This window comes from Lissotriton vulgaris, unplaced genomic scaffold (assembly GCF_964263255.1).
Source record: "Lissotriton vulgaris unplaced genomic scaffold, aLisVul1.2 SCAFFOLD_482, whole genome shotgun sequence".
Lineage (NCBI taxonomy): Eukaryota > Metazoa > Chordata > Amphibia > Caudata > Salamandridae > Lissotriton > Lissotriton vulgaris.
Window position 1 is genome coordinate 648,528 of NW_028251556.1, and position 24,669 is coordinate 673,196.

At 46.1% G+C, this 24,669-nt stretch overlaps 1 protein-coding gene across 3 annotated transcripts in view; it reads right to left on the reverse strand.

Annotated features, from left to right (window-relative positions):
• The window catches only part of LOC147662848 (E3 ubiquitin-protein ligase TRIM39-like), a 280,135-nt gene that overhangs the window by 39,312 nt on the left and 216,154 nt on the right, over positions 1–24,669 (reverse strand). For all 3 annotated transcript variants that reach the window (XM_086950855.1, XM_086950856.1, XM_086950854.1), the window contains one exon: positions 6,254–6,816. In XM_086950855.1, the coding sequence (XP_086806981.1) occupies positions 6,275–6,816 (542 nt within the window). In that variant the 3' untranslated portion in view covers positions 6,254–6,274. The remainder of the gene's footprint in view (positions 1–6,253; positions 6,817–24,669) is intronic.

The window sequence follows — 24,669 nt, forward strand, 5'->3', positions numbered from 1 at the left end:
GAAAAAAACAATCTGACGATGGAGTGGATGCCCATGTGCACTGTAGTCCAGGGGAGGAGTCACCTATCTCGTGATACTTCGAAGACTCCTCCAGGACAACAAGGTGCAATCATCAGGACCCAACACTAGGCGGCGATCTACGCTAAGATATGAATGTCAGCAGCCCACATGCCTCGAACAAATAAATTAGTAGTGCCAAATTTGGGTTGAATTTGGTTTGTGTGTTTCAAAGCTTATCCCATCACAGCAGTGCAGAGATTGAAGAGCAGAGGCGCTACCTTGCTTAAGGCCATTGATTTTCTGGATTTTCCTGCTCATTACTTTTGATGTTAGCTTGACCCGTACCAAAGTAGAGGTGTAAAGAGAAATGATGGCTTGGAGTAAGTTATTGGGTATACCTCAGTCTTAGAGCTTTCTCCGTAAGATGTTCTTGTCGACCAGGTCAAAGGTAGACCAGTAGTCAATAAAACAGACAAAAAGCGGGAGTTCTTTCTTGCGTGTTGGCCGGTGGATTAGGTAGGATAGGGTCACTACGTTGTGTAGAGTGGAGGAATTAGCTCTAAATCCTGTTTGATTAAATGTTATATTTACGTTTGATTCTGCCCAGTGTTCCAGATCTTGCAGTAGAACTGAGGCGTAAGCCTTAACTTCAATATCCAGGAGAGCGAGGAGGCGATTATTAGATGGATTGCTTCTGTGACCCTTCTTGTATATAGGGTTCAGGATAGAGCCCATCCAGCTCTCCGGGACTTGCTTGGTCGCGAGGCCTGATCGATAGGTTGTGCCTTAAGGTGCACTGGCTTATTTATTTATTTATTGTGCATCTTGTAACGCGCAAACTAAAACCCGAAGGTGTCAAGGCGCCTAACAAAAAGATCAGAAAGCGGGCACTAATGCGCTTACATGACTTACAGGAACAGTGACAAGATTAGTAGGTGTATTAAAGAGTGTCTATATCAGCCAGGTTATAAAGAGAGTGTCTCAAAGCGATGATGATTGACAAACATTAGGGGACAGAGTATATTAAAAGAAAGTTACTGAGACAGATGCCAAGATGCCTCCTCTTACAACCCCAGGCACGGAGGTGTCAAGTTGTCCCCGCTTTTCAGAAGGAGCACAGAGTCGACAAAAACAAGTTTTAACCCCTCTGATTAGAGCATGGCGGGATAAATAGCGGGCTTCACCGGGAGGGGAAGTGTAAAATAGATCAAAAGAAGAGGATGGGACCCCCTTTTCTGAAAGTCAGCACTTAGGCTACCAAAGGAAGCACTTGGTTTATGGAGGTGTGAGCTGTGGAGAGTGGGAAGGGAGACAAAAAAAGAGGAGAATGGGTGGGGATACCAGCAGAAGAGAAGGTGCAGACCTAAAGTGACATAATTACCCCCCCCCCCCCTCCTTTGGGACAGTACTAAAGCCCTCCCAAGTTAGGGGTACTGACAACTCGTGGGACTACAGGGGAAAAAGCCTGGCCGTAGACACCAGGGCAATGCAGCAGCATCTACTCGGGTCAGAGGCTACCTTGGAGCACCAGACAAAAGACAGGGAAAGGCAGAATACTGCCTTCTGGACAACGAGGGAGCAGCCATTATGCAAGAAGACGTTAAATGAATTTAGGAATGATTGGAAGGATTATGATGGCAGAGTGATTGATGGAGAGAGACCGGGTGCAAGTGACTTTTGCACAGTTGGGGAGAGTGCAGAAGCTGCTGGAACTAGACTGAGGAGGAACAGCAAGAGGAGGGGGGGACTACAGTGGGTGCAAATGAAAGAAAGTTAACAAGGATCTGTGGACTGGGTCAGAGAAAGAGGGGTGGGGTTTCTAACAATGGGCACTGTCTTTAATGTTACAGGCCCACCTGGAGCAGCCCCAGTGTAGATGGAAAAAGGGTTGTTGATTCAGCGGAAGACACATATAGGAGAGAAGTGAGTTTTCAACCTGGGGCCATATTACAATAAGTGCCCCGGCGCCTCCTTTACGTGCCTCGGGGCACTTTGGTATTACAGAAAAGGACGCAGACACTTGTGCATCCCCTTCAGTAATACCGATAGCACTGGCACACTTACAGCAGCAGTGCAACCATCAGGGAACGTTCTCTCATTTGAATAGGGGGGTGTCCTTTGCAAATAAGGAACTCCTTTGCCTCTGCTCCATACCATATTACAGACTAGGGCCCAGAGGCAAAGAAGCTCTCAGGGGGCGCACTGCAAATTTGCCCACTCAGAGCAGGCCTCTAGAGGGGAGAAAGGGGATCCTATGGACCTCCAAGCACATCCTTGTAGGCGGGTGCAGTCACTGACTGCACCCGCATGCAAGGGGATCTCTAATACCCTTTGAAAGTGAGGCGGGTTGCCGTCTGCACTGTGAAAACATGGAGCGCATGTTTTCACGTGAATGCGCTGCCCTCAGGACAGGGCAAGTTTACAGCTGCCCTCGGTGCAACGACAATGCGTAATACGGCGCAGGTGGGTGTGAATGGTGGTACTCTTGGGAGACATCAGGAGGGGAAAATAATTGCTTTTTAAAAAGGTAAAACTTGTTCTGTTGCTGTGGGGTAAGGATTATTGGGGAATTCACAGACTCCCCAAAGAGGTTGAGAAGTCAGTTGGTATGGTTGCCACGGGGGTGGGGTACTTCACACAGAATTAACGAAAGGGCTTTGATAAGGTTCAGCAAATTGGGGAAGTTGAAGAGGAAAGAACAGTGGGACAGGGGCATCAGTCAAAGATGACAAGGGGCAGATTTTAGAAAAGCATAATAAATCTGTCAAAGAAACAGGTGAAGAAAAGAAAGATGGGGTTGAATACAAGAAGAAATTGACATACAAGGGTATATCAATGCCACCACAAAAGAAAACATTTGGAAAGGGGGTTTTATCAATCACAATAAGTTGCTGCATAGGAATGTACGGGTGAAAGACTCATTGAAAAAAGAGGTGTGGTAACTTGCTCACAGTCAACAATTACAAATTACAGTGGACACATGGACCTCAGCATTTTTCATATTTGCGAGTGTCTAATAAGATAAGTTTCCTGAGAGGGTGATTGCCATTTTTAAGAATATGGATATTGTGAGTAAAGCTCAGATGACCTTTGAAGTTTCATATGGAATAGATATGAGGAGGAGTTCGGGGGAAGGTTGACTATTTTCCTGAGAAGACTTGGGAGTGATAGGATAAGGAGCTGTGGCTACCGATAATGGTCCCATCAGCGTAATTACACACAGCCAGTAGTTTGATGCTCCCTTACAGGCCCTTTATAGGGTGCCCCATACAGGGGGGTGGAGGGAGGGATGGGAGTGGTATGAAGGTAATTAGGAGTTAACTCCAGACAATATGGAGATTAAACTGGGGTTATTGCAACAAGAATCCATGCAGGCACAAACATAACTACTCTCATTGTGGAGGATGGGTATCTAATTGTACAGTACTTGAGGGAGCTCACAGCTACAAAGCAGGCACCACAGAGGGGCTTAAGAGGTGGACAACAATGTAGTTAACAATTGCTTTTACTTCTGTGGCTTATTTTCCCAACAAAGATGCAACACTGCTATTTTGGGGTTTTAAGAAGAGTTTCACCTGGGTTATGAAGGTCATGCAGATGTTTTACTGAGAACTTCAAATCTGCCAAGCAAATGCCACACATTGTAAGAGACAAGACTTTCAAAGAAGTGATGGAGGTTAGAATGGTGGGTCCACTTATTACTTGGCCTTGGAGAATTTAATGGTCTCTCAATTAGGTGTGGTTCCGAAGGAGATGGCAGATGACTTTCGTATGATTCAACATCTGTTGTGTCCTAAAGGGCAGTTGGTGAATGATTTATATTGCTACGGAATACATGGCTTTGCAATTTGCTTCAGTGGATGCAGCTTTTGGCTTGATTAGGATTAGCAGTGAGAATGCACTCTTAGCTAAGTTTGACATAAATTTAGATTACTGCCTGTGAAAATTGGACTTTGAGTTTCAAGAAATATTTTTGAAGCACTATTTGTTGTAGATAAGATGTTCCCCATGTGAATGGCCGTATCATGTAACAAATTTGAGAGTTTCTGTTGATTCTTACAGTGGTGCAGTTCTATAAGAACAAGACAGTGTATAGCAACTCTTGATCTGGACAATTTTCTGTTCATGGGGCATGCCCATTCAGATGAGTGTGCTAGAGCAATTAGTGAGTTTGAGTTGTTGACAGACGCTTTGGGCATCCCTCTAGCGCCGGTAAGACAGAAAGACAAAATACCACGCTAATGTTTTTGGGCATTGAAATTGACTCAGTAGCTATGGTTGTTTGTCTGCCAGAGGCAAAGGTTGGAAGAGGCCATTTCTGCAAAGGAATTTGCGTTAAGAATCATGCAAAGTCTGCTAGGTCATCTAAACCTTACATGCAGAGCAGGGAGAACTTACTGCAGATGGCTAGGTTAGGTTTTGCTCCAACTGGTGCTTCATTGCCATATCACAGAATTCACATTCCATCAGCATTTAGAAAGCTGGCTAATTTTTTTTTAAACATTACAATGGTGTGAACTCCTGGTCCTTTAAAGATGATTTTCTGTGCTTCATCCATTTTTTTTTCAAATGCAACAAAAGTTAGAAACATTCAATAGCTGTATATGTTACACAGATTCATGCCAGCTTGTTCAAAATTCACCATTGAATTGAGCAAGACATGTGCCGAGTGTGAACAATATCACAGTGGATGCTTGGTCTCGTTTCTAATGGCAGCGTACCACAGAATGTGGAAGAACCATTAGAGGTCAGGGCTCTAGAAGACAAAGAATTATTCAGCAGATTGAGCAGTCTTTACCACCCTCTACAGCAGGGGTCCCCAAATCGGTCTTGGAGTGCCGGATCCATGCCAGATTTTACAAAAAACTACATGTATCTCAATGGGGATATCCCAAAAATCTGGCATGGATCCGGCCCTCCAGGACTGGTTTGGGGACCCCTGCTCTACAGCAAGAGCTTAGAGACAGGCTCGGGAGGCATTTACTGCACGACAGGCATGGCGGACATGTTATGATGGACAAAGTTTGGTGGCAAGGTGCAAGGATGTATTATCTATTAAGCTGCAGTTGATTGATAAAGGTTTGTCTGATGTGGGACCCTCAGTGTTTCGGTGCTCACTCCTTTAAGATAGGAGTGGCCTCTGGCTTATGGGTGGAAGAAATCAGAAGACTGGGGAGATGGAAGTCAGACTGTTGTTGGCACTATATTTGCAATGTTGATGATGCTTGATAGCAGGTTCATGTTTCCATTTGCCGACCCTCGGGCGCCAACATTTACCATATGGATCCGGGTTCTGAAGACTATAATAATTGATTACAGTATTCAGATATCTTGGCTGTCCACGAACTTCCCACCGCCCCTAATACCATTAAAATAAGTCACTGTGTCGTTCTGCTAAACTTTGTTTAAATAGGATATCGAATATTACATTTAAAACATGTCAGTGACAGCTGGGGAAATCTTAAACATCTGAGAAGTATTGCCAAACAAACATAATTCACATTACTGCACGAGAAGAGCGTGTGCTTGAAGGGTCAGAAGGTTTGATGTCTACCACCCTGCGTCTCTGTTTTCTAAGTGTCTCTCTTTTGTATTAATGTACAGTGGCAACAGTGTTACTGCTGCAGGTCTTTAGAAGTTGTTTAATGGCTATCTCAACAAGTTCTCCATTGTGCCTAAAATGGTTTCTAAACCATAGCCACTTTCCCTTCATGCAACTAACACAAAATCACAGCTCCAAATTGTTTAATATCAGGTTAGTTGAGGCAGATTCCAAGACTGACTAAAACCTTCCCTCAGAGTATATGAGGGAAGAAGATCCTTGGGCACCAGAACTCAGTCTTGGCGCTCCAGAAGCAGGAGTGTGTATTTTTCTTCCTTAACTGCCCCCGCAGTGAACATAAACTGAGTTTGTGTTCACAGTTTTAAATTGCGTGAACTCGGCCCAAGGGCCCCAGGAGCGCTTTACATGGGCACCAGTTACATTACACATACACACATTCATTTTTTTGTTGGCACGGGTCGATTCGATTAAGTGATTCGCCCCCAGTCACGGGATGTTGAACCGGCGTCAGGACTTGGACCTGGTTCCCCACTCGGTAGTTCTGGTCGTAGCCCCACCTCCTCTGTGATATTACTTGCAAGAAATAACAATATACACAGTAACCTTAATTGAGGTTGGAGACCATCACTTACATTACACACAGCTCCTTTACCTGGTGACAGGTGGTTACTTTATACAGAGCTGTCTCACCTTCTAGCAACGGCAGTCTCTTCACTCCCGTCCGGCCACCGGCAGGATCCGCAGCGCCCCCGCATTCCTCCCTCCCTCTCTGGCTCCTGGACTGAAGACGGGCCGCAGGGTGCGGGGGAAGGAGGCCCCGGAGAAGGTGAAGAGCAGAGACCGGTCATCCACATTGTACACCGAGAGCCTGCCCGCCTCATAGTCCAGGAAGAGACCCACAGCCCTGGGGGGCGCACGAGGGGTCAGGAGGGTGGAGAGGGAGGTACAGGCTATGTATTCACCATCTCTGAGTGTCACTGTCCAGTATCCATACTCAGGCGCTAGTGCGATCTCCCCCTTCCTGTTCACAGCCTCGCCACACACCCCCAGGGTCCAGCCCGTCTTGTCCCCCACCTCCACCTCCCAGTAATGCCTCCCGGAGCTCAGACTCTCTCTCCCCAGGACACCGACAACAGGACGGAATCTCTGGGGCGTGCGTCGACCCTGGTCTCTGTGTCCGTGCCTCACGCTCCTTCCGTCCTCGGACAGGACGAGCCTCCGATGAGCAGTGTCCGGATCCAGGGTCACTGCAGCTGTGAAAAACAAAAGCAGAGGTTAGTGCTCAGCAACCAATGACAGCAAAGATCAGACACCTCTCAGCCTTGCATCCATACACATTCGACCAGTAAATCATACAATCCTCGCTCTGTCCTCCTCGGCCGGCTTCTGTAGCCAGAAATGAAAATGCTCTATGTTGGTACCATCGTTGGTTTGTCTTCATTACAACACAGGGTCTGGACTACCCAGTACTGCGTGCCTGGTTCTAGACTGCCTGTTCTAGGTTCTAACATTGTGGGAAAACTTTGCATATCATAAGAGGAACAGAATCCGAAATGCAAGTAATGTTAATGGACAGGTTCTCAGTATTATCAACGTAAGTAACTAATATCAATACATGCCACTAATTATTTAGGGCCATATGTATCAAGGCCAAATGGGTTCGCAAACGCCGAAATTCGCAGAATTTGGGCATTTGCGAACTAATTTTCGCAAAATGGTATGTATGAAAGAATTTGGGTGCAAAATAAGGAATCGCAAAATTTGCTATTCTTTATTTTGCGATTGCATTTAAGGAATCGCAAATTTTGTGATTCCTTAAATGCAATGTAGTAAGCAAAAAAAATTCCAAAATGCCCTTAAGGAATCGCAAATTACCACCAACTACTAGTTGGTGGTAAGTTGCGATTTCCTTGAAAAATGCACATTTCAGCTTTTTTCAAAGTGCCATGTGACGCACGTACATGCCCTTAGGGCATGTATGTGCACCACATGTGCACCCATACTTATTTCAGGGGTGCAACAGGGTGTCCTTTGGACACCCTTGACATTATTTTCAATTTGCGATTAGCAAATTGCGAATCGCAAATTGAGAATAAATTCCCATTCCTTCCTATGGGCCAGGAGGCCCATAGAAATGAATGGGAAAGTATTCCTTAATTGCGAATTCGCAATTAAGGAATATCAAGAAATCGCTCAAATATTGCGATTTTCTTGATACATACCAATTAGCGATTCTGAAATAGCGATTTCTTAAAAATCGCTATTACAGAATCGCTAATTGGTATCTTGATACATATGGCCCTAAGTCTTATGAAAAGTAACCTATAAAAAGAGTTTGAAAACAACGAGAACCTAACTGCACCATAACTGACCACCCCCTTCACACCACCATCCCAACACTCCCCCCAATTTATTTGTTTTTACTTCTAGATTGCACTTTCTTAATCACATAATATCCGATGATTTCAATGTGATACTGCTAGCAGGCCCATCTGATATAGCCAGGAGCAGTGGGGCGCTGGACTCTCACCTATGAACCCCTGGAATCATTTGGGTTGTGGGGTCCGCCTGCGACTTGACAAAGGAAACCAGAATGGGGTTTCTCGACCGACAACAGAATAAACCTGAACAGAGGGAGGTCACTGCACAGTTGAGCACTGGTGAGGCGGTGTAAAGAAAAATCCGGGAGCGCTGGGAGGAGGCAGTGGCCACTGTAGGAGGCTGAGGGCTGTGCAAAGCCAAGGGCTGTGTAGGGACTGAGGCAGTGCAGAGATTGGACTATGCTATTTAGAGAATGAGGAGGTGCAGAGATTGGTCTATGCTATGTAGGGAATGAGGGGGTGCAGAGATTGCTCTATGCTATGTAGGGAATGAGGTGGTGCAGAGATTTCTCTATGCTATGTAGGGAATGCCTCTGTGCAGAAACTGGACTACGCTTTATAGGGACTGCGGTGGTGTTGATATTGGAATGTGCTATGCAGAGAATGAGGCGGTGCAGAGCTTGGACTATGCTCTGTATGGATTGAAGGTGTTCAGATATTGAACTATGCTGTGTGGTGACTGATGCTGTGAAGACTGGAATATGCTGTGTAGAGATTGAAGCTGAGCAGAGATTGGACTTTGCTATGTAGGGATTGACGCTATGCAGAGAGTGGACTATGCTGTGTGGGGACTGAGGCTGTGCAGAGATTTGACTATGCTGTGTAGGAATTGAGGATGTGCAGATTGGACTATGCTGTGCAGGGATTGAGAGTACAGTCTAGACTATGTTGTGCAGGGAATGGGGCTCTGCCGATTGGACTGTGTTGTGTAGAAATTGAGGATGTGAGGAGATTGGACTGTGCTGTATAGGGATTGGGGCTGCCCATAGAGAAGTTGTAATGAAGTAAGTAATCATCAAACATGAATAGATTTAGATTTATTGGTCACAGCTGTAGCAGTCCCAAGTACCTGTGTAACATAGAACCCCAATAACAGGAATCACATAAAACATTCTGGATTCCAATGACAGGGAGTAATGATGTAATGCAGCCAGATCACCACAACATCACCACAACATCTCCCTTCTTTACACAAAAGTAAGTAACTTAAACAGAAATAAATAATTAGATAAATAAACAATATAACAATAAAATATTTACATAACATGAAAACCTAAAGTCAGTGATAATAAAATGAACTTAGGTAAGGAACTAAATGAAAACATTAATCAAGAAACCTTAAGGGTCCGACAATATTTCGTCTACCGGTTCTACGTTCAGATAACGGATAGGAGTTACACTTTGATTCAACAAGGTGGATATCAGGAGAAGACACTGTAGGCGGAACAGAAACACTAGAATCATGGGAAGAAACATCATGATCATAAGAAAGAACATCATGAGAATGCACCTTGACCACTCTTCCCTTATTCCACCATTCATTTCTACTGGTTCTCACTGCATTCTTTGTCACCACCTCAATTCTGACCGGAGGTTTAAATTTTGACATCCCTTTAGGAACATGATTAGGATCCTTAATGCGGACCCAGTTACCTTCCTTAAGTTTGTTTTCTACAGGTTTTACCCTGTGGATTGTTGCCAGTGTACGTAGTTGTGTAGTTTGTGCAACAAGTGACAAAGGTCTAAAAACTGAAGCTGTTCCTTTACAGCCTGTTGATTTACCAAGTACTGCTTGGTCGAAGTTAGCTATAGACTTTATTGGCCCGTTTGGCACACTTCCAAGGAAATTGAGGTTCACTATTGTTGTTGTTGATTACTACAGCAAATGGTGGGAGGTTAAGTTTGTAGAAGAACCTAATACTCTCAGTGTTATTAAGTTTTTGAAGAACTTGTTTATAAGAGAAGGTTTTCCTAAAGAGATTGTTTCGGATAATGGTGTCCAGTTTTGTCTAAAAAGATGAGAAGTTTTATTGTAAATAATGTCATCAAACATAAGTGTGTGGCTCCTTATCACCCTCAGGCCAATGGCCTTGTAGAAAAGATGAACCGCACATTAGTCGAGTGCATTCAATGGGGGATTCAAAACAAGTTTGATATTTGTAAATCTGTTGAAGAAATGTTGTGGTCTCATAGATGCTGTCCAAATGTGGTTTCTGGAATTTCACCTTTCGAGGTCTTGCGAGGACGGCCACCTGCCTCAAGATTATGTCCAGCTTGGTTGAGAGAATATCAACATAAAAATGATCATATGCTGAACATGGATAAAGTTGTGAGACCAAAGGTGGAAGAATTTCAAAACAAGATGAAAAATCATTATGATAACATCCACAGGGTAAAACCTGTAGAAAACAAACTTAAGGAAGGTAACTGGGTCCGCATTAAGGGATCCTAATCATGTTCCTAAAGGGATGTCAAAATTTAAACCTCCGGTTAGAATTGAGGTGGTGACAAAGAATGCAGTGAGAACCAGTAGAAATGAATGGTGGAATAAGGGAAGAGTGGTCAAGGTGCATTCTCATGATGTTCTTTCTTATGATCATGATGTTTCGCACATGAAAGAAAACAGGCTGAATCTCGAGCCTCAGTTTTAAATAAATAGCGCTTCTGAAATGGAGTACGAGCTTAATAACTTCCTTGCGCTCAGCTCCCAACACTAAGTGTTTGTCTAGGTAAACCTCACAAATAAATGCGCTTCCTTAAAGACAAATTGCAGCTTCTTTTTAACTCTATTTTCTCTACGAGAGTTTAATAAAAAGTCATAGATGTAGGGAAAAGAAGCAGCTTCAACTTTTTAACAATCTTCAGTATTTATAAAGCAAAAAGAGTCTTTAAGTAGAAAATCCAAAGTCAATATTAATTATTTAGCGCTGTGCTTGAGCATAAAAATGAAGATATACAAGCCTGTTCCACTGGAGTAACAACAAGTTTGTTCCAAGGTTTTTTTCAAATTAAACAATCTTCTTCTTTTACAATTGTTGGTTGTAGAAATTCTTTTGTTGCGTGGATTCCTTGCTGTGACCAAATCGTCGCCAAATTTTAATGAAGTAAGTAATCATCAAACATGAATACTTCAAGATTTAGATTTATTGGTCACAGCTGTAGCAGTCCCAAGTAACTGTGTAACATAGAACCCCAATAACAGGAAACACATAAAACAATCTAGATTCCAATGACAGGGAGTAATGATGTAATGCAGCCAGATCACCACAGAAGTCCATGCTGTGTAGGGACTGAGGATGTGCAGACTGGACTGTACTGTATAGGGATTGAAGCTGTGCAGAGACGACTATGCTGAGTAGATATTGAGGCTTTGCAGAGATTGGACTATGCTGTGTAGGGATTGAGTTGGTGCAGAGATTGCTGCTGTGCTGAGACTGGATTATGCTGTATAGAGATTGAGGTGGTGCAGAGACATTTTAAAGAAGACAAAACAGTATAAAGTTGAAGGCAGGGCACAAGTCCCCAAAAAAGAAGTGAGGGGGACTAACCTAGTTAATCAGTATGCAAGTGGCATCGCAGCGCATGGCATCGTGGAGTGTGACATCACGGTGCGTGACATCACAGCACGTGACATCAGAGGAACTGGCATCACAAGAAGTGATATCAGATCTTAAGCTCTCACATATATGTTTAGCATGTGTATTAGGAGTACATTTGAGCACATTTCGAGTATACTTGCAAACCCTCCTGATTTAGGCAGAAGATTCACACTTTTTTACGCTACACATAAAACAAAGTTACCTTTTGTCATCGTTCTATAGCCATAGTGCTTTAAAATTAATAGTGATATTTAAATTATTACAACGCCTCCTCAAGGGTAGTAAGTGTATATAAATGCTATTTATTTTGTGCAAATACTGGGAAAGATCAACACATCTGACGTTCTAACAGTGCATGCATATCTCCTAAACAGAGCCTGAACAAAGTGAAAAGCTGCCTTTCTTAAGTATATCAAAAGTGCTAACAAGGTGCAAGCCTTTGTTTCCCCTCTGCTGCATGTGCATCAGGTGTGAGACTCCAGACTGCTGCCACCCAGGAAACTCCAACAAAAGGAGGCATGATGACCCAAGAGACTCAGCCTCAGTTACGTGCCAGCAGTCAGAAACCAGCATTGGCATAGCCAATAGGTCTCGCTTTTGGGACCTTGTATGTGTTTAGCCATGCAACACTGGATGTTGTTTAATCAAGGATACTGTGCTGGATAACTAAACACTTATAATGTCCGAAAGGCGAGAACTGTTGGCTATGCATTGGGGGGCCTTGTAAGTGTTTAGGTAGAGCTATTGACTTTGCCAATGTTTCTAAGCTGTGCTGTAGAGAAGTGTGGCTGCTGTGCAGCATGCTGGGAAGTTGTAATTATAAAGTGTAAGAAGCACTGAGTGATGCTGTGGTGTCATTGAGTGATGCTGTGCTGGCCCGGAGTTATGCTGTGGTGGCGCTGAGTGATGTTGTGGTAGCGCATAGTGATGCTGTGGTGGTACTGAGTGATGCTGTGGTGATGCTGTGGTGGTGCTGAGCGATGCTGTGGTGGTGCTGAGCGATGCTGTGGTGGTGCTGAGCGATGTGGCGCTGAGCGATGCTGTGGTGGCGCTGAGCGATGCTGTGGTGGCGCTGAGTGATGCTGTAGTAGTGCATAGTGATGCTGTAGTAGTGCATAGTGATGCTGTGGTGTTCCTGAGTGATGCTGTGGTGTTCCTGAGTGATGCGGTGGTGTTCCTGAGTGATGCGGTGGTGTTCCTGAGTGATGCGGTGGTGTTTCTGAGTGATGCGGTGGTGTTTCTGAGTGATGTGGTGGTGCTGAGTGATGCTGTGGTGAAGGTGAGCGATGCTGTGGTGGCCCTGAGTGATGCTGTGGTGGCGCTGAGTGATGATGCGGTGTTGGGGCTGACTGATGCTGTGGTGGTGCTGACTGATGCTGTGGTGGTGCTGACTGATGCTGTGGTGATGCTGAGCGATGCTGTGGTGATGCTGACTGTTGCTGTGGTGGTGCTGAGCGATGCTGTGGTGGTGCTGAGCGATGTGGCGCTGAGCGATGCTGTGGTGGCGCTGAGCGATGCTGTGGTGGCGCTGAGAGATGCTGTAGTAGTGCATAGTGATGCTGTAGTAGTGCATAGTGATGCTGTGGTGTTCCTGAGTGATGCTGTGGTGTTCCTGAGTGATGCGGTGGTGTTTCTGAGTGATGTGGTGGTGCTGAGTGATGCTGTGGTGAAGGTGAGTGATGCTGTGGTGGCCCTGAGTGATGCTGTGGTGGCCCTGAGTGATGCTGTGGTGGCGCTGAGTGATGATGCGGTGTTGGTGCTGACTGATGCTGTGTTGGTGCTGACTGATGCTGATGCTGTGGTGGTGCTGACTGATGATGTGGTGGTGCTGAGTGATGCTGTGGTGGTGCTGACTGATGCTGTGGTGGTGCTGACTGATGCTGTGGTGGTGCTGACTGTGGTGGTGATGACTGATGCTGTGGTGGTGATAACTGATGCTGTGGTTGTGCTTACTGATGCTGGGTGATGCGGACTGATGCTGTGGTGGTCCTGAGTGATGCTGTGTAAGTGCTGATTGATGACGTTGTGGCCCAGAGCGATACTGTTGTGGTCTTGAGTGACGCTGTGATGGTGCTGTGTGTTGATGTTGTTGCGCTGAGTGATGCTGTGGTGGTGCCGAGTGATGCCCTGGTGGTGCCGAGTGATGCTGTGGTGGTGCCGAGTGATGCTGCGGTGGTGCTGAGTGATGCTGCGGTGGTGCTGAGTGATGCTGCGGTGGTGCTGAGTGATGCTGCGGTGGTGCTGAGTGATGCTGCGGTGGTGCTGCGTGACGCTGTGGTGGTGCTGCGTGACGCTGTGGTGGTGCTGCGTGACGCTGTGGTGGTGCTGCGTGATGCTGTGGTCACGCTGTGGTGACGCTGCGTGATGTTTTGGAGGTGCTGAGTGATGCTTTGATGGCGCTGACTGATGCTGTGGTTGCGCTGAGTAATGCTGACGCATATGTGTAGGAGGTCAGAAATTACTTGCAATTTATGTGACAACCACTGCTTTGATTTTTTTTTCATGTTTAGATTTCCTTTGTAACGTGCCACTCCCAGAAATACCTAAACTCCCAAACCTGACCTTAAATGTATGTATGTGATAAGTCTGACATACTGGCAGAATTTGAACACTCGTGCGGGTACGTTATAAATGAAAAATTCAGCTAAACTGGATTCTCTGATTTCAATTTGAAATTTTAAATCAATACATTGCTTACTTGATGCATGAATTCGACTTTGTTTGGTAAAACAATGCATGGATCGGGCCCTCATTCTTAAGAAATTGTGTAAATATGTATGTACATGTTTTAAAAAGTTATTCAGGTACTAGGATTTAATTAAAAATCTGCTTTCCGTATTAAAGTCTTTAAAAGCAACAGATGTGTGATGCATTTTTTGCAATGGGTTCATAGTCCGTTTCTTACTTTTATGCCCTGATGCAACAATCCTTGAGCAAAATGAGCTTGTACACAATCTAGCGGGCTGTCGAGCCCCCACCGCCCAGCCTGCCAGGAGTGGCCCGGAAAGCGAGTGTGCTGGGGGGGCGGAGGGCAGAAGAGCAGGAAGCCTCTTATCGCTCACAGACTGTCAGACGGAGAGCCGTCATCCCGCCATAAATCTGTGTACTGTAAATACGTCTCGTGAAAGGAGCCGGGACAAGGCCGAGGCTTCAGAGTGAAAGACAGCAGGCCAGAGAAGGGAGGCGAGAAAGAGGGTTGAATGAGGGAATACAAGAGGGGAAGGATGAACGGGAAGAGGGGAGGAGTTAGAGGAGGAGCAAGGGAATATTGAACATAGGAAAGAATGTTGAGAAGAAGGTGGGAGGAGAGGGAAAGAGTAAAGGAGACAAGCAGCAACACTGGGGAACAAGACGCGCAGCCGCGAGACGCGGTCTGGGGATCTTACTACCCACTGCCATTTTTTGTCAGTTTTTGACAGAAGTGCATAGGACGGGTGCAGGGAAGGGAGAGTAAGGGGAGTGCAGGGAGAGTAATGTTTCCTTCTCCTGCCACAGCTGCTTGTTCCAGGCCGTGAGACGCGCTCGGTGGTGGGGGAGGGGGAGGAGCGTTGAAGCGCACGCTTGGGAGAGCAAGCGAGAGGAAAGCCAGATGGTGCGTGACTGCGCGCTGTAAGGGTGCCCACGAGCGATGAGAGGCATGCGCGTTACTGTGCCCGAACCGCACGCTCTTGCTTTTTAAAGCCCACTCACTAAATGTCTTGCCAGAGTAGCCATGCGCTGCGGCTCAGGCAAGACCTAAAAGAGCGCCCCGTCCCCGCCTGCACGTTGTTGTGATCGCTGTGAACGACAACAACGTGCAGGCACTGCTGAATGTGTCCTAGTGTTTGGAAATTACACCGGGACGAATTCAGCATCTATTTTAGTGGGGCCCAACTTCTTGGCAGGGTGGACGGCATCCACCCTGTGAAAGAAGTGGGGAGACGCCGTCCACCTGCGTGGACCCCTGACTCGTGCCCTGGTTGAAAGTTGTGCAGAGTGAGAAAGTTGTGCAGAGGTGCCAGGACTTTGCAGATTGTTGAGGGCTGTGTAGAGTGGAAGGTTCTGTGTACTGAAGGAAGTGTGCAGAGGTTTGATTACTGGAGGAATGTACAGAGTATGAAGGGCTGTGTAGAGTGCAGAGGTTTGTGGATTGTAGGAAGTGTGAAGAGGTTTGAGGGCTGGGAAGAGATTAATTTTTACAGAGTGAAAAAGGTGCAGAGTGAGCCAATTGTGGCTGGTAGGAATGGTGGTGGGGACAGAGGAATGTGGGGGGCAAGAAAATGAAAAAAGAAAGAAAGAATAAATCAAACTTACCTGCCGGTCGCATCCCAGACGCAGCCTCTCCTCGCAGGAAACACCTGGGCTCCCTAAGCCAATGACAACGCTGCAATGCAGCGTTGAGATTAGTTCCCCTGTTTCCCTAAGTCAATCACAATGCTGCATTGCAGTGTTGTGATTGGTCTGAGCGCCACGGTTCAGCGCTCAGATGGGGACAGGGAGCCTGTGCATGTTACCCACCAGGCTGTATAATGCAGCCTGGTGGGGAACATGTAAAGTGCGCATGAATGTTTGGCCACACTATGACAGCCGTTTCAAACATTCATGAGGCTTTGAGTGTGCTCACCACTCCTTCCCTGGCCCCTGCTCTGGCCAGCCCGCTACTCCGGTACCTAGGAAGGAAAAATAAAATGATAACGCTTTGTTATCTTTTTATTTTTCCTCTGCACTGCTCATAAAGCAGTAGGGAGATGCTCCTTCGCCTTAGCGGTGAAGCCGACCCTGAAGTGAGGGTATGTACAGCGTGGTGGGTTGGTGTGAGTGCAGAGGGCTGTGTGTCTGGCAGAGCAGCACAAAGAGTGGAGGTGTGTGTGGGGACGCGCTCCTTGGGACCTGGGCTCTACCGCTTTTTGCTGCCTTACTTTTGCTCTCCTCCCTCCTGGACTGGGATATCTTGCCTGCAGAGTCTGGACCCACACTTGCCTGCTGCCTTGTTCCTCCCGCGGACCGCAGACTGCCGGGGCACTACAACCCCCAGCAGGGAGTGCGGTCTCGCAAGAGGGGCCGCGTGAACCAGCCCCAAACCCTTAAAAGTAGCTGGGAGCCCCCGCGGCGCGGGACGCGCTCCTTGGGACCTGGGCTCTACCGCTTATTGCTGCCTCACTTGTGCTCTCCTCCCTCCTAGACTGGGACATCTTACCTGCAGAGTCTGGACCCACGCTTGCCTGCTGCCTTGTTCCTCCCGCGGACCGCCGACTGCCGGGGCACTACAACCCCCAGAAGGCAGTGCGGTCTCGCGAGAGGGGCCGCGTGAGCCAGCCCCAAGCCCTTAAAAGTAGCTGGCATGGGTCTGGAACGCCCAATCTTTGAGGCCAGGGGCTGCTCCAAAAAGCACTATCGGATCTGGAAGAAATGGGCAGACTATAGGGGCCTGTTACTAGACCCCCCCGACAACTCGGGGCTCTGATATAGACCTTATTCACACTGCCCCTGAGTGAACTGAACCACATGCTGTTATTGAGATGCTTAAGCTCCTGTTCTGGACAATGTCAACACCGTGCAGGGTGGGGGGTGGGTACTGGGCTGAATTACGGGGAGGGGGGTTCAGGGGAATGTTGATTGAATATTTTGATTATAATTGCACTTATAAGCTCACTGTCTTCCTGCTTCAATGGAAGCAGTGTTTCTTTTCTATTCTGTCAACTGCTAAAACCAAATAAAATTTGTTCTGAAAAAAAAAAGTAGCTGGGAGCCCCGTGGTTCGGGACGCGCCCGGGCCCGTTCTTGCCCATCGAAGGCCGGAGGAGGCCAGGCCGGGCTTACCCTCTTGGTTTTCCTTCGCTTCATCTGGGAGCTGACTATCAAGTAAGACTGATAGCCTATCTTGCTATAATAACAAGGAACTAACTGACGCCCCGGGTGAACACTGGTTGCATCTCCTTGCTATTTGAACTGATCTACATTTGTTCTTCTCGTTATCATTAACCGAGACAACACGTAGAATAGAGTGTTAACATTATTGTTACTAGCATCATATCATTAACATAGGACGGGCATTTTTTCTTTTGACCTGTGGAAGAGCCTAATTCAGAACAACATGGGGAAAAGCAAACTAAACAAATCGATCGCGGGAAAAGCCCCCCTAGCCCCGAAACCAGATCGCATGTCTCTGATGAAATACTTAACTGGGGCAATGAGAGCGATTGAAAAACAAATTTCAAGTGTGGAGGGTATTCTGATAAAGGACAAGGAGGCCTTAAAATCAGCAGAATGTAGTAGGGCACCAAGTCAATTAGGGGACTTGTTCCCGGAGTTGCTTAGATCCCCAATAATACCACAGGATGCTAGCAATGGTTGCGTTTTTGTGGGCGGAGATGAGATTTCATCAGACGATTCAGATGTAATGTCGCGCCCACCTTCTCAAAAAGCGTTTATTAAGGCTAAGAAAGCTCTGCCTACGAGCCTTCCACTTCTGGTTCATAATGTTCCTGGCAAAACTTTGTCCACGGCAACAGATATAACGCGAAAAAAGACAACTCCATATACTGGGGGTAATAAGGTGAAAAATAAGACAAGCCAGTCAAAAACTAGTAATAACTGCAAAAATATCAATAAGGGCCAAAAACTTGCTATTAGTGCGACCGAACTGGAGAGCTTCTTTGCGGACCTTAATATTAGGTTGAGGGCGCTTCTACATCCCATAGAAAATAGGCTAACACAGATCGAGTTGAATCAAACGATCATTCTGAGTAAAGTTAGCGAACTAGCCCCTAGAGTTTCTGTGCCAGAAGGGGTAGATAATGTTTTGTTAACCAGGAAGAGTAGTAGTAAGGCCATCCTGCAAACTACATCTAAAGGAGCAAAGGGTCATAATAACGACTATAAAACCACTAAACATCCAAGTAGGGAGGATACTTACCCAGGGAATAACGGACAAGGCCATCAGGGAGAAGGGGGTGGCCTGAGAAGTTCACAAACCCAAAAAGCATAGTGCCTATGGAGAATGTAATATCCTAAACCTCCCGCCTGCTGCGGTTCCATATACCATCATTTTAGCAAATGTCCCCGTATTAAAAGAGCATGACAAGGAATCCTGGGCTACGCTAAGGAATAAGACCATACAACATTTGGGCAATAAGAGCGGCTTAACAAAGAAAATGTTTGGGGCATTTAAAATGGTGAGACGAATTTCCTGGGTGGGTACGGGCAGAAAGATTTTTGGGGAGACTGTGTAGTTTTAACGTTGAGTTCACCGGCTCTCGTTCGTGAAATTCTGACTCGTACCAGTTTTTATGCATTGAACCAGGAATGTATAAATGTCCTCCCCCTAGGCTTCTTCTATCGGCCCCTCATGGAAGGGAGAAAAAATTCCTACCCGGGTAATCACCACCAGGAGAGGCATCACCCCATAGATAGACAGATGTATAATGTCCCAGTAAACAATAGGTTTGCCTCACTACATTTTTTTCGAGGATGTGGATTGACTTAACGAACCCCCAAATGGGAGACCTAGCTGCAAATCACATGAGGATATAGATAGTAATTATCATATAAATAATGATTCGTATGAGGCCCAGGATAGGAAACGAGCCTCATGCTCCCGGAAATTACCCTTCACCCAGACACAGTCACTTGCAGACGAACATAAGGCCAGCAGGGAAAATGATTCCTCACAAACTATCACCCCAGGTACAACTAGGGGGAAATCCAACACAAACGTAGTTGAGCCCCACCCTAACAAGCCTATCGTGGTCATAACATCAACCGTCAGTGAACCCCGGGCGGAAGGGAGAAGGGAACAAACCGAGGATACATCTGATACATTACCCACCCAAACACCAATGCAGGGAATAATAAAAATTCTATAATGGAATATCTGTAGTATTAAGTCAAAGACCACAAATAGTATATGGGGAGATTTTGTTCAAAATTATGATATTTTATGTCTGCAAGAGACATGGTCATTATTAGAGCAACACCTGGAAGGGTATAAAACCTTTCATGTTACTGCAATACAGTCCATCCATGGGAGAAACAAGGGAGGCATTTAAATTTACGTGTCAAACAGGATGAGGGTACAGAGTACCAAAATGATAAAGAATACCCCCTATTACCAAATGGTTTCTATCGTTCTGTCACCTTGCACCAAATTATTAATTGTTAACTTCTATAATAACATTGACAATGATAAGTATATGACAGTGTTAACAAACCTTAGTGAGGATTTAACTGTCCAAGTGAATAGCATAGCAAAGGATGTAATTATGGTCTGGGGGGGGGGGTGGATTTCAATATTAGTACCTGTAATCTAAATGCATGTATATCAGGAAAGAATTGGAAGGATGAATTGGGACCTACCAAACATTTTGTACATACGGCCAGGGGAGAAAAACTAAACGAAATGATGGCAATGTGTGATTTTGAATTTTTAAATACACTGTGTTCCCCAACTAATAACTTTGAACCTACCCGTATTGGATGGGATTTTACAACTGTGATTGACTATATTATTATGCCAGCGCGCTATGTAAATATGGTGAGAAATTTTAGAATTCACCCAGTGGGATTAAGTGACCATCTACCTCTCAGTGTGGATATACTGGTGTCTGGTTATAACACTAGGTCTACAATAGAGCGTCTGACATTGGTCCAAGACCTAGTGTTGTCCCGCCAAAATGGTTTTACAGTAAAATGGGGAGCAAAAAATCCGGCACTCACCAACAAAAATATTATCACAAAGGCCTTAACACCAATTATGATGTGTCTATATGAGGACACATCTCATAGTGATGTATTAGAAGCCTTCACGCAGATTACCCAAACCATCCAGGAGATTATGAGTATACCTGGAAATAGGAAGCAAGCAAAAGTGGACGGATGGTTTGATAGTCAATGCACCAAAACATATAAACTCCTTAAGATGGCACTAAGTTCTTCAACGAGGGACAGGGATTAAGTTAGAGCCTTAGAAAGGCATATAATTTTGCAAGAAATAACCGGAAAGAGTAGATTAAGGAGCAGGCGTGGGCAAACCTGTACCAGGCTGCCCAGTGTACAGATTCTTTTTTTGAGAACTTTTTATTAGCAGTTGGACATCAGAATCTTACATTCGTTTAAATGAACAGTAACAAACAGTCCTCTCCATTATCTGCTTAGGAGTACACTATACATTTCCCTGTGTTCAGGAGGAGTCATTGCGATACACGTTTGATAACAGAATTAGCAAGCACTTTCCCCCACCTCCCCTTCCGCTCAGCCTTTTGTTGTATTACATTTGTGACATGTCTCTCAGTGATGATGCCCGTCCATACCTTGATAGTTCCACGTGTCTAATGCGATCATTACAGAGTGCTTTCGGTTATTAATTAAGTAACATCAGTACATTCATCCCTCCCCTGCCATCATTTTCAGGGTACCGTAGTTATTTACCACAAGTACAGTGGAAGTTCATGGGTCAGTCTCGGGGTCAGTTCATCGTTGCGGAGGGTCGTAAATGTTTCCCCGGGATTCATTCCATGTCTCCCAAATCTTGGACCATTTCTTGGGACATCCCCTGTGGGTATAGACCGCTCTCTCCGCCACCATTGCCACATCCATATCAGTTTCCCACTGTGTCTTTGTGGGCACTGTCCCGGATGCCCAATTTCTGGCGATATTTCTTTTTGCAATTGCCAAACCGAGCGTTGCCCAATTCTGTAGTCCTAGGTTGAGGTCCGTAGGTTGCCAAATATTTAATAGACACCACCCGTAGTCTAGCTGGACCTCTGCCTCACCCACTGTTGAGATTTCAGTCAGTATTTGCTCCCAGTACGCTTGTATCTTAGGGCATTCCCATATTGTATGAAAGTATGTCCCTGCTAGGCCACAACCTCTGAGACAGAGTGGATCAGTCGCTCGCCCCAGCTTGTGGAGCGAGGTGCGCGAGTAATATACGTGGTGTAATACTTTGAGTTGTATTAATTTCAACGTGATGGGATAGCTGCCTCTCTGGCCGATCCTAATGCATCCATCCAGTCTGAGTCTTCTATGTCTCCTAATTCTACCTCCCATTTACTAAGTAGGACTACCATGGGGTCTGGGAGATTGTTCACTAGTTTATGATATGTTTGTGAAATAGCTTTTCTGTCTAGATAATCAGCGAGGAGTCTGTCTTCGAGGGGAGAGGAGTCAGCTAGTTTATTTCCTGGTGTAATTGCACTTAGCAGCGTGTGCCGAATTTGGATGTATAGATGTAGTTCAGTGTCTGCCATTCCATATTTCTCTTGCAGTGCTGCAAATGTGATTACTTCACCCTTAATCCATAGGTCCCCTATTTTTGTAATGCCAATGAGGTCCCATTGCCTGAAGCCCTTGGTGGTAGCTAGGGTCCCAAGTCGGCTTGTCTCCCAGAAGGGGGTGGCCAACGTGAGTACTCCCTCCCATCCCAAAGCCCTCTGTGCCGTATGCCAAATTTTGATTGTGTGTGCCATGGGACCTGTGAGTGTGTGTTGTTTTTTGTTCGCATAGAGGGCCTTCATCAAGTGTTCTACGGGAAGCATACTTCTGTCGAGCCTGTATGTTGGATCGTGTTGTGGAGCGTGTAGCCATTGGTTTACAATCATCAATTGTGCCGCCCAATAGTATTATTTGACATTCGGTAAGGCTATACCTCCGTCATACCAGCTACATACTATGTTGACTTGTGCTATACGGGCTGGTTTCCCATCCCATAACAAGGAGGAGACCTCCGCATCAATTGCTTTGAAATAGGAAAGAAGGACCGGGAACGGGGTGTTGTGGAGTGCATAGAGGAACCTGGGGAGTGCGAGCATTTTAAAGAGTGCTGCTCTTCCTAGTAGCGTCAGTGGGAGAGATCTCCAATGCATGACATCCGATTTGAGTCTTCGTAGGGGCTTCATTAAATTTTCTTCTATGAATACTGCGTCTTGTGGGTTAACGTAGATGCCCAAATATTTAAACCCTCTGGTCACTGTTTGTAATGCGCAGTCAGGGGGGTAATATCGGCATTTGGCTGTGTAGTCCAATTTATGGTGTATCCTGACCCCCCCCCCATATGACGCGAGGACGCTCATTAGGGCTTGTAATGAATCTGTGGGGGACACTAGGTATATCAATACCTCATCCGCGTAAAGTGAGATTCTGTCTTCCCAGCCCGACTTCCACGTAATTCCACGAATCAACGGCTCGGTCCGTATTCTTGCTGCCAGCGGTTCTAATACAAACGCAAAAAGGAGCAGGGACAGCGGACATCCTTGTCGTGTCCCGCATCCCAGCACAAATTCCCTCGAAATATGTCCATTGGCTACCACTTGGGCCAGAGGTGCCGTTTCATCCACCTCTGGCCCAAGAGGTTTAATCCAGCCGCAGAATTTGGGGCAGAATCCTATCTTTTGCAGCACCGTATATAGAAATGGCCACTCTACTAGGTCAAATGCCATGGTGGCGTCTAAGGAGAGAATGGCTGCATCCTCCTGCAGTTGCGGGATGCGATGAAGTACCCCATTAAGACGTCTTAAATTAAGGGAGGTATTGCGTCCAGGCATAAAGCTGGACTGGTCAGGGTGTATCAATGCTGTTAGATGCGGTTGCAGCCGGCGTGCCAACAGTTTTGCCAATATTTTTGCGTCCGCGTTTATTAATGATATCAGACGATATGAGGACGTCAGTTCCGGCGGCTTTCCTGGTTTGTGAATGGCCACGATAGTAGCTAGTCTTTGGCCCCTTGAGAGTGTGCCCTGCGTTAAGCAGTCATTATACATGGATAGTAGATGGGGGGTTACCTTTTGTGCGAGTCTTTTATATAGTTTTACCGGAAGACCATTTGGCCCCAATGCCTTCCCAGTGTGGAGTGCTGCCAGTGCCATCCCCACCTCCTCCAACGTTAAGTCGTCTTCGAGGGTGTGTATGTCTTCTGGCAACAGCGTGGTCAGTGGTATGCTGTCTAAAAATCTCATGCAATCCTCGTCAGTTATTGTGCCCCGTGGAGTGTATATCTTTTCATAGTAAGTAGCTAGTTCTTCCACTATAAGTTGGGGATCTGTGGTGGTTGAGCCGTCTGCTAGTGTGATTTGGGCTATCCATCTGTCTGCCTTATCCCTCCTTTCCAACCATGCAAGCATTTTCCCTGTTTTATCTCCCAGCTCGTAGATTCTGTGCAGTGTGTCTGTATGTCTAGTTTTTGCCAGATCTTCCGCATATGCTTTGTATTCTTGGGTTGCCATTGCTAGAGTATGTGTGGTATCGACGGTGGGATCTAAAGCATGGGCCGTCTCTGCTCTCTGCACTGCTACCTCTAGTGAGTCGAGATTCTCTCTATGCTCCCTCTTATGCCTAGTGATCGTTGAGATAGCCTGTCCCCTAATTACTGTTTTGTACGCCTCCCAAAGAATGGAAGGTGAGTCCACTGATGTCAGATTCTCCTCGAAGTAGTGATCAGTAGTAGTTGCTAGTGCTTTCGCTATTTTTGGATTCTGCAAATAACCTGGGTATACAGGGTAGAGTCTCTGCCGTCTGGGGAGGTGTGTGGTATAAGTGAGCTGAATCGGGGAGTAATCCGAGATCCCTCTCGGTAGGTGTTCTATTGCTGTTACCTTTTCGGGGGAGACTGCTATTGTCAGCATGTAGTCTATGTGGGAGAGACTGTTATGTGCGCCCGAGTAAAACGTAAAGTGATGCTCGGTAGGATGCTTAAGTCTTCATATGTCTGTCAATCCTATAGCATCTAGGAATTCCCTAAAGGCCTGGTTGGGTCTAGTGGGTTCCCTGGGAGGATTGCGATCTATGGACGTGTCTAGTACTGCGTTAAAATCTCCCTCTATAATTAGTTCCCCCTCAGGGAGATCGAGCAGGAGCTTACCGAGATCTTGGAAGGCGCCTTGGTGTAGGGCCGGGGGAATATATACTGAAAGTATGTTGTAATTGATCCCATCCCACTGGCAGGCGGTTGCAGCGAAGCGTCCCTGTTCATCCATCCATGTATTTTTGATTAGCAGTGGATAGCTTTTGTGTATCAGTATACCAACCCCTCGTGACCCTGAGGAGAACTCTGCGTGCACGGCCATTTTAAAACCCCAACGGTTCAACGCCTTGCAGGCCGTGCCCGTCAAATGTGTCTCTTGGAGTAGTGCTACTGCCGGGGCCTTTCGCTTTA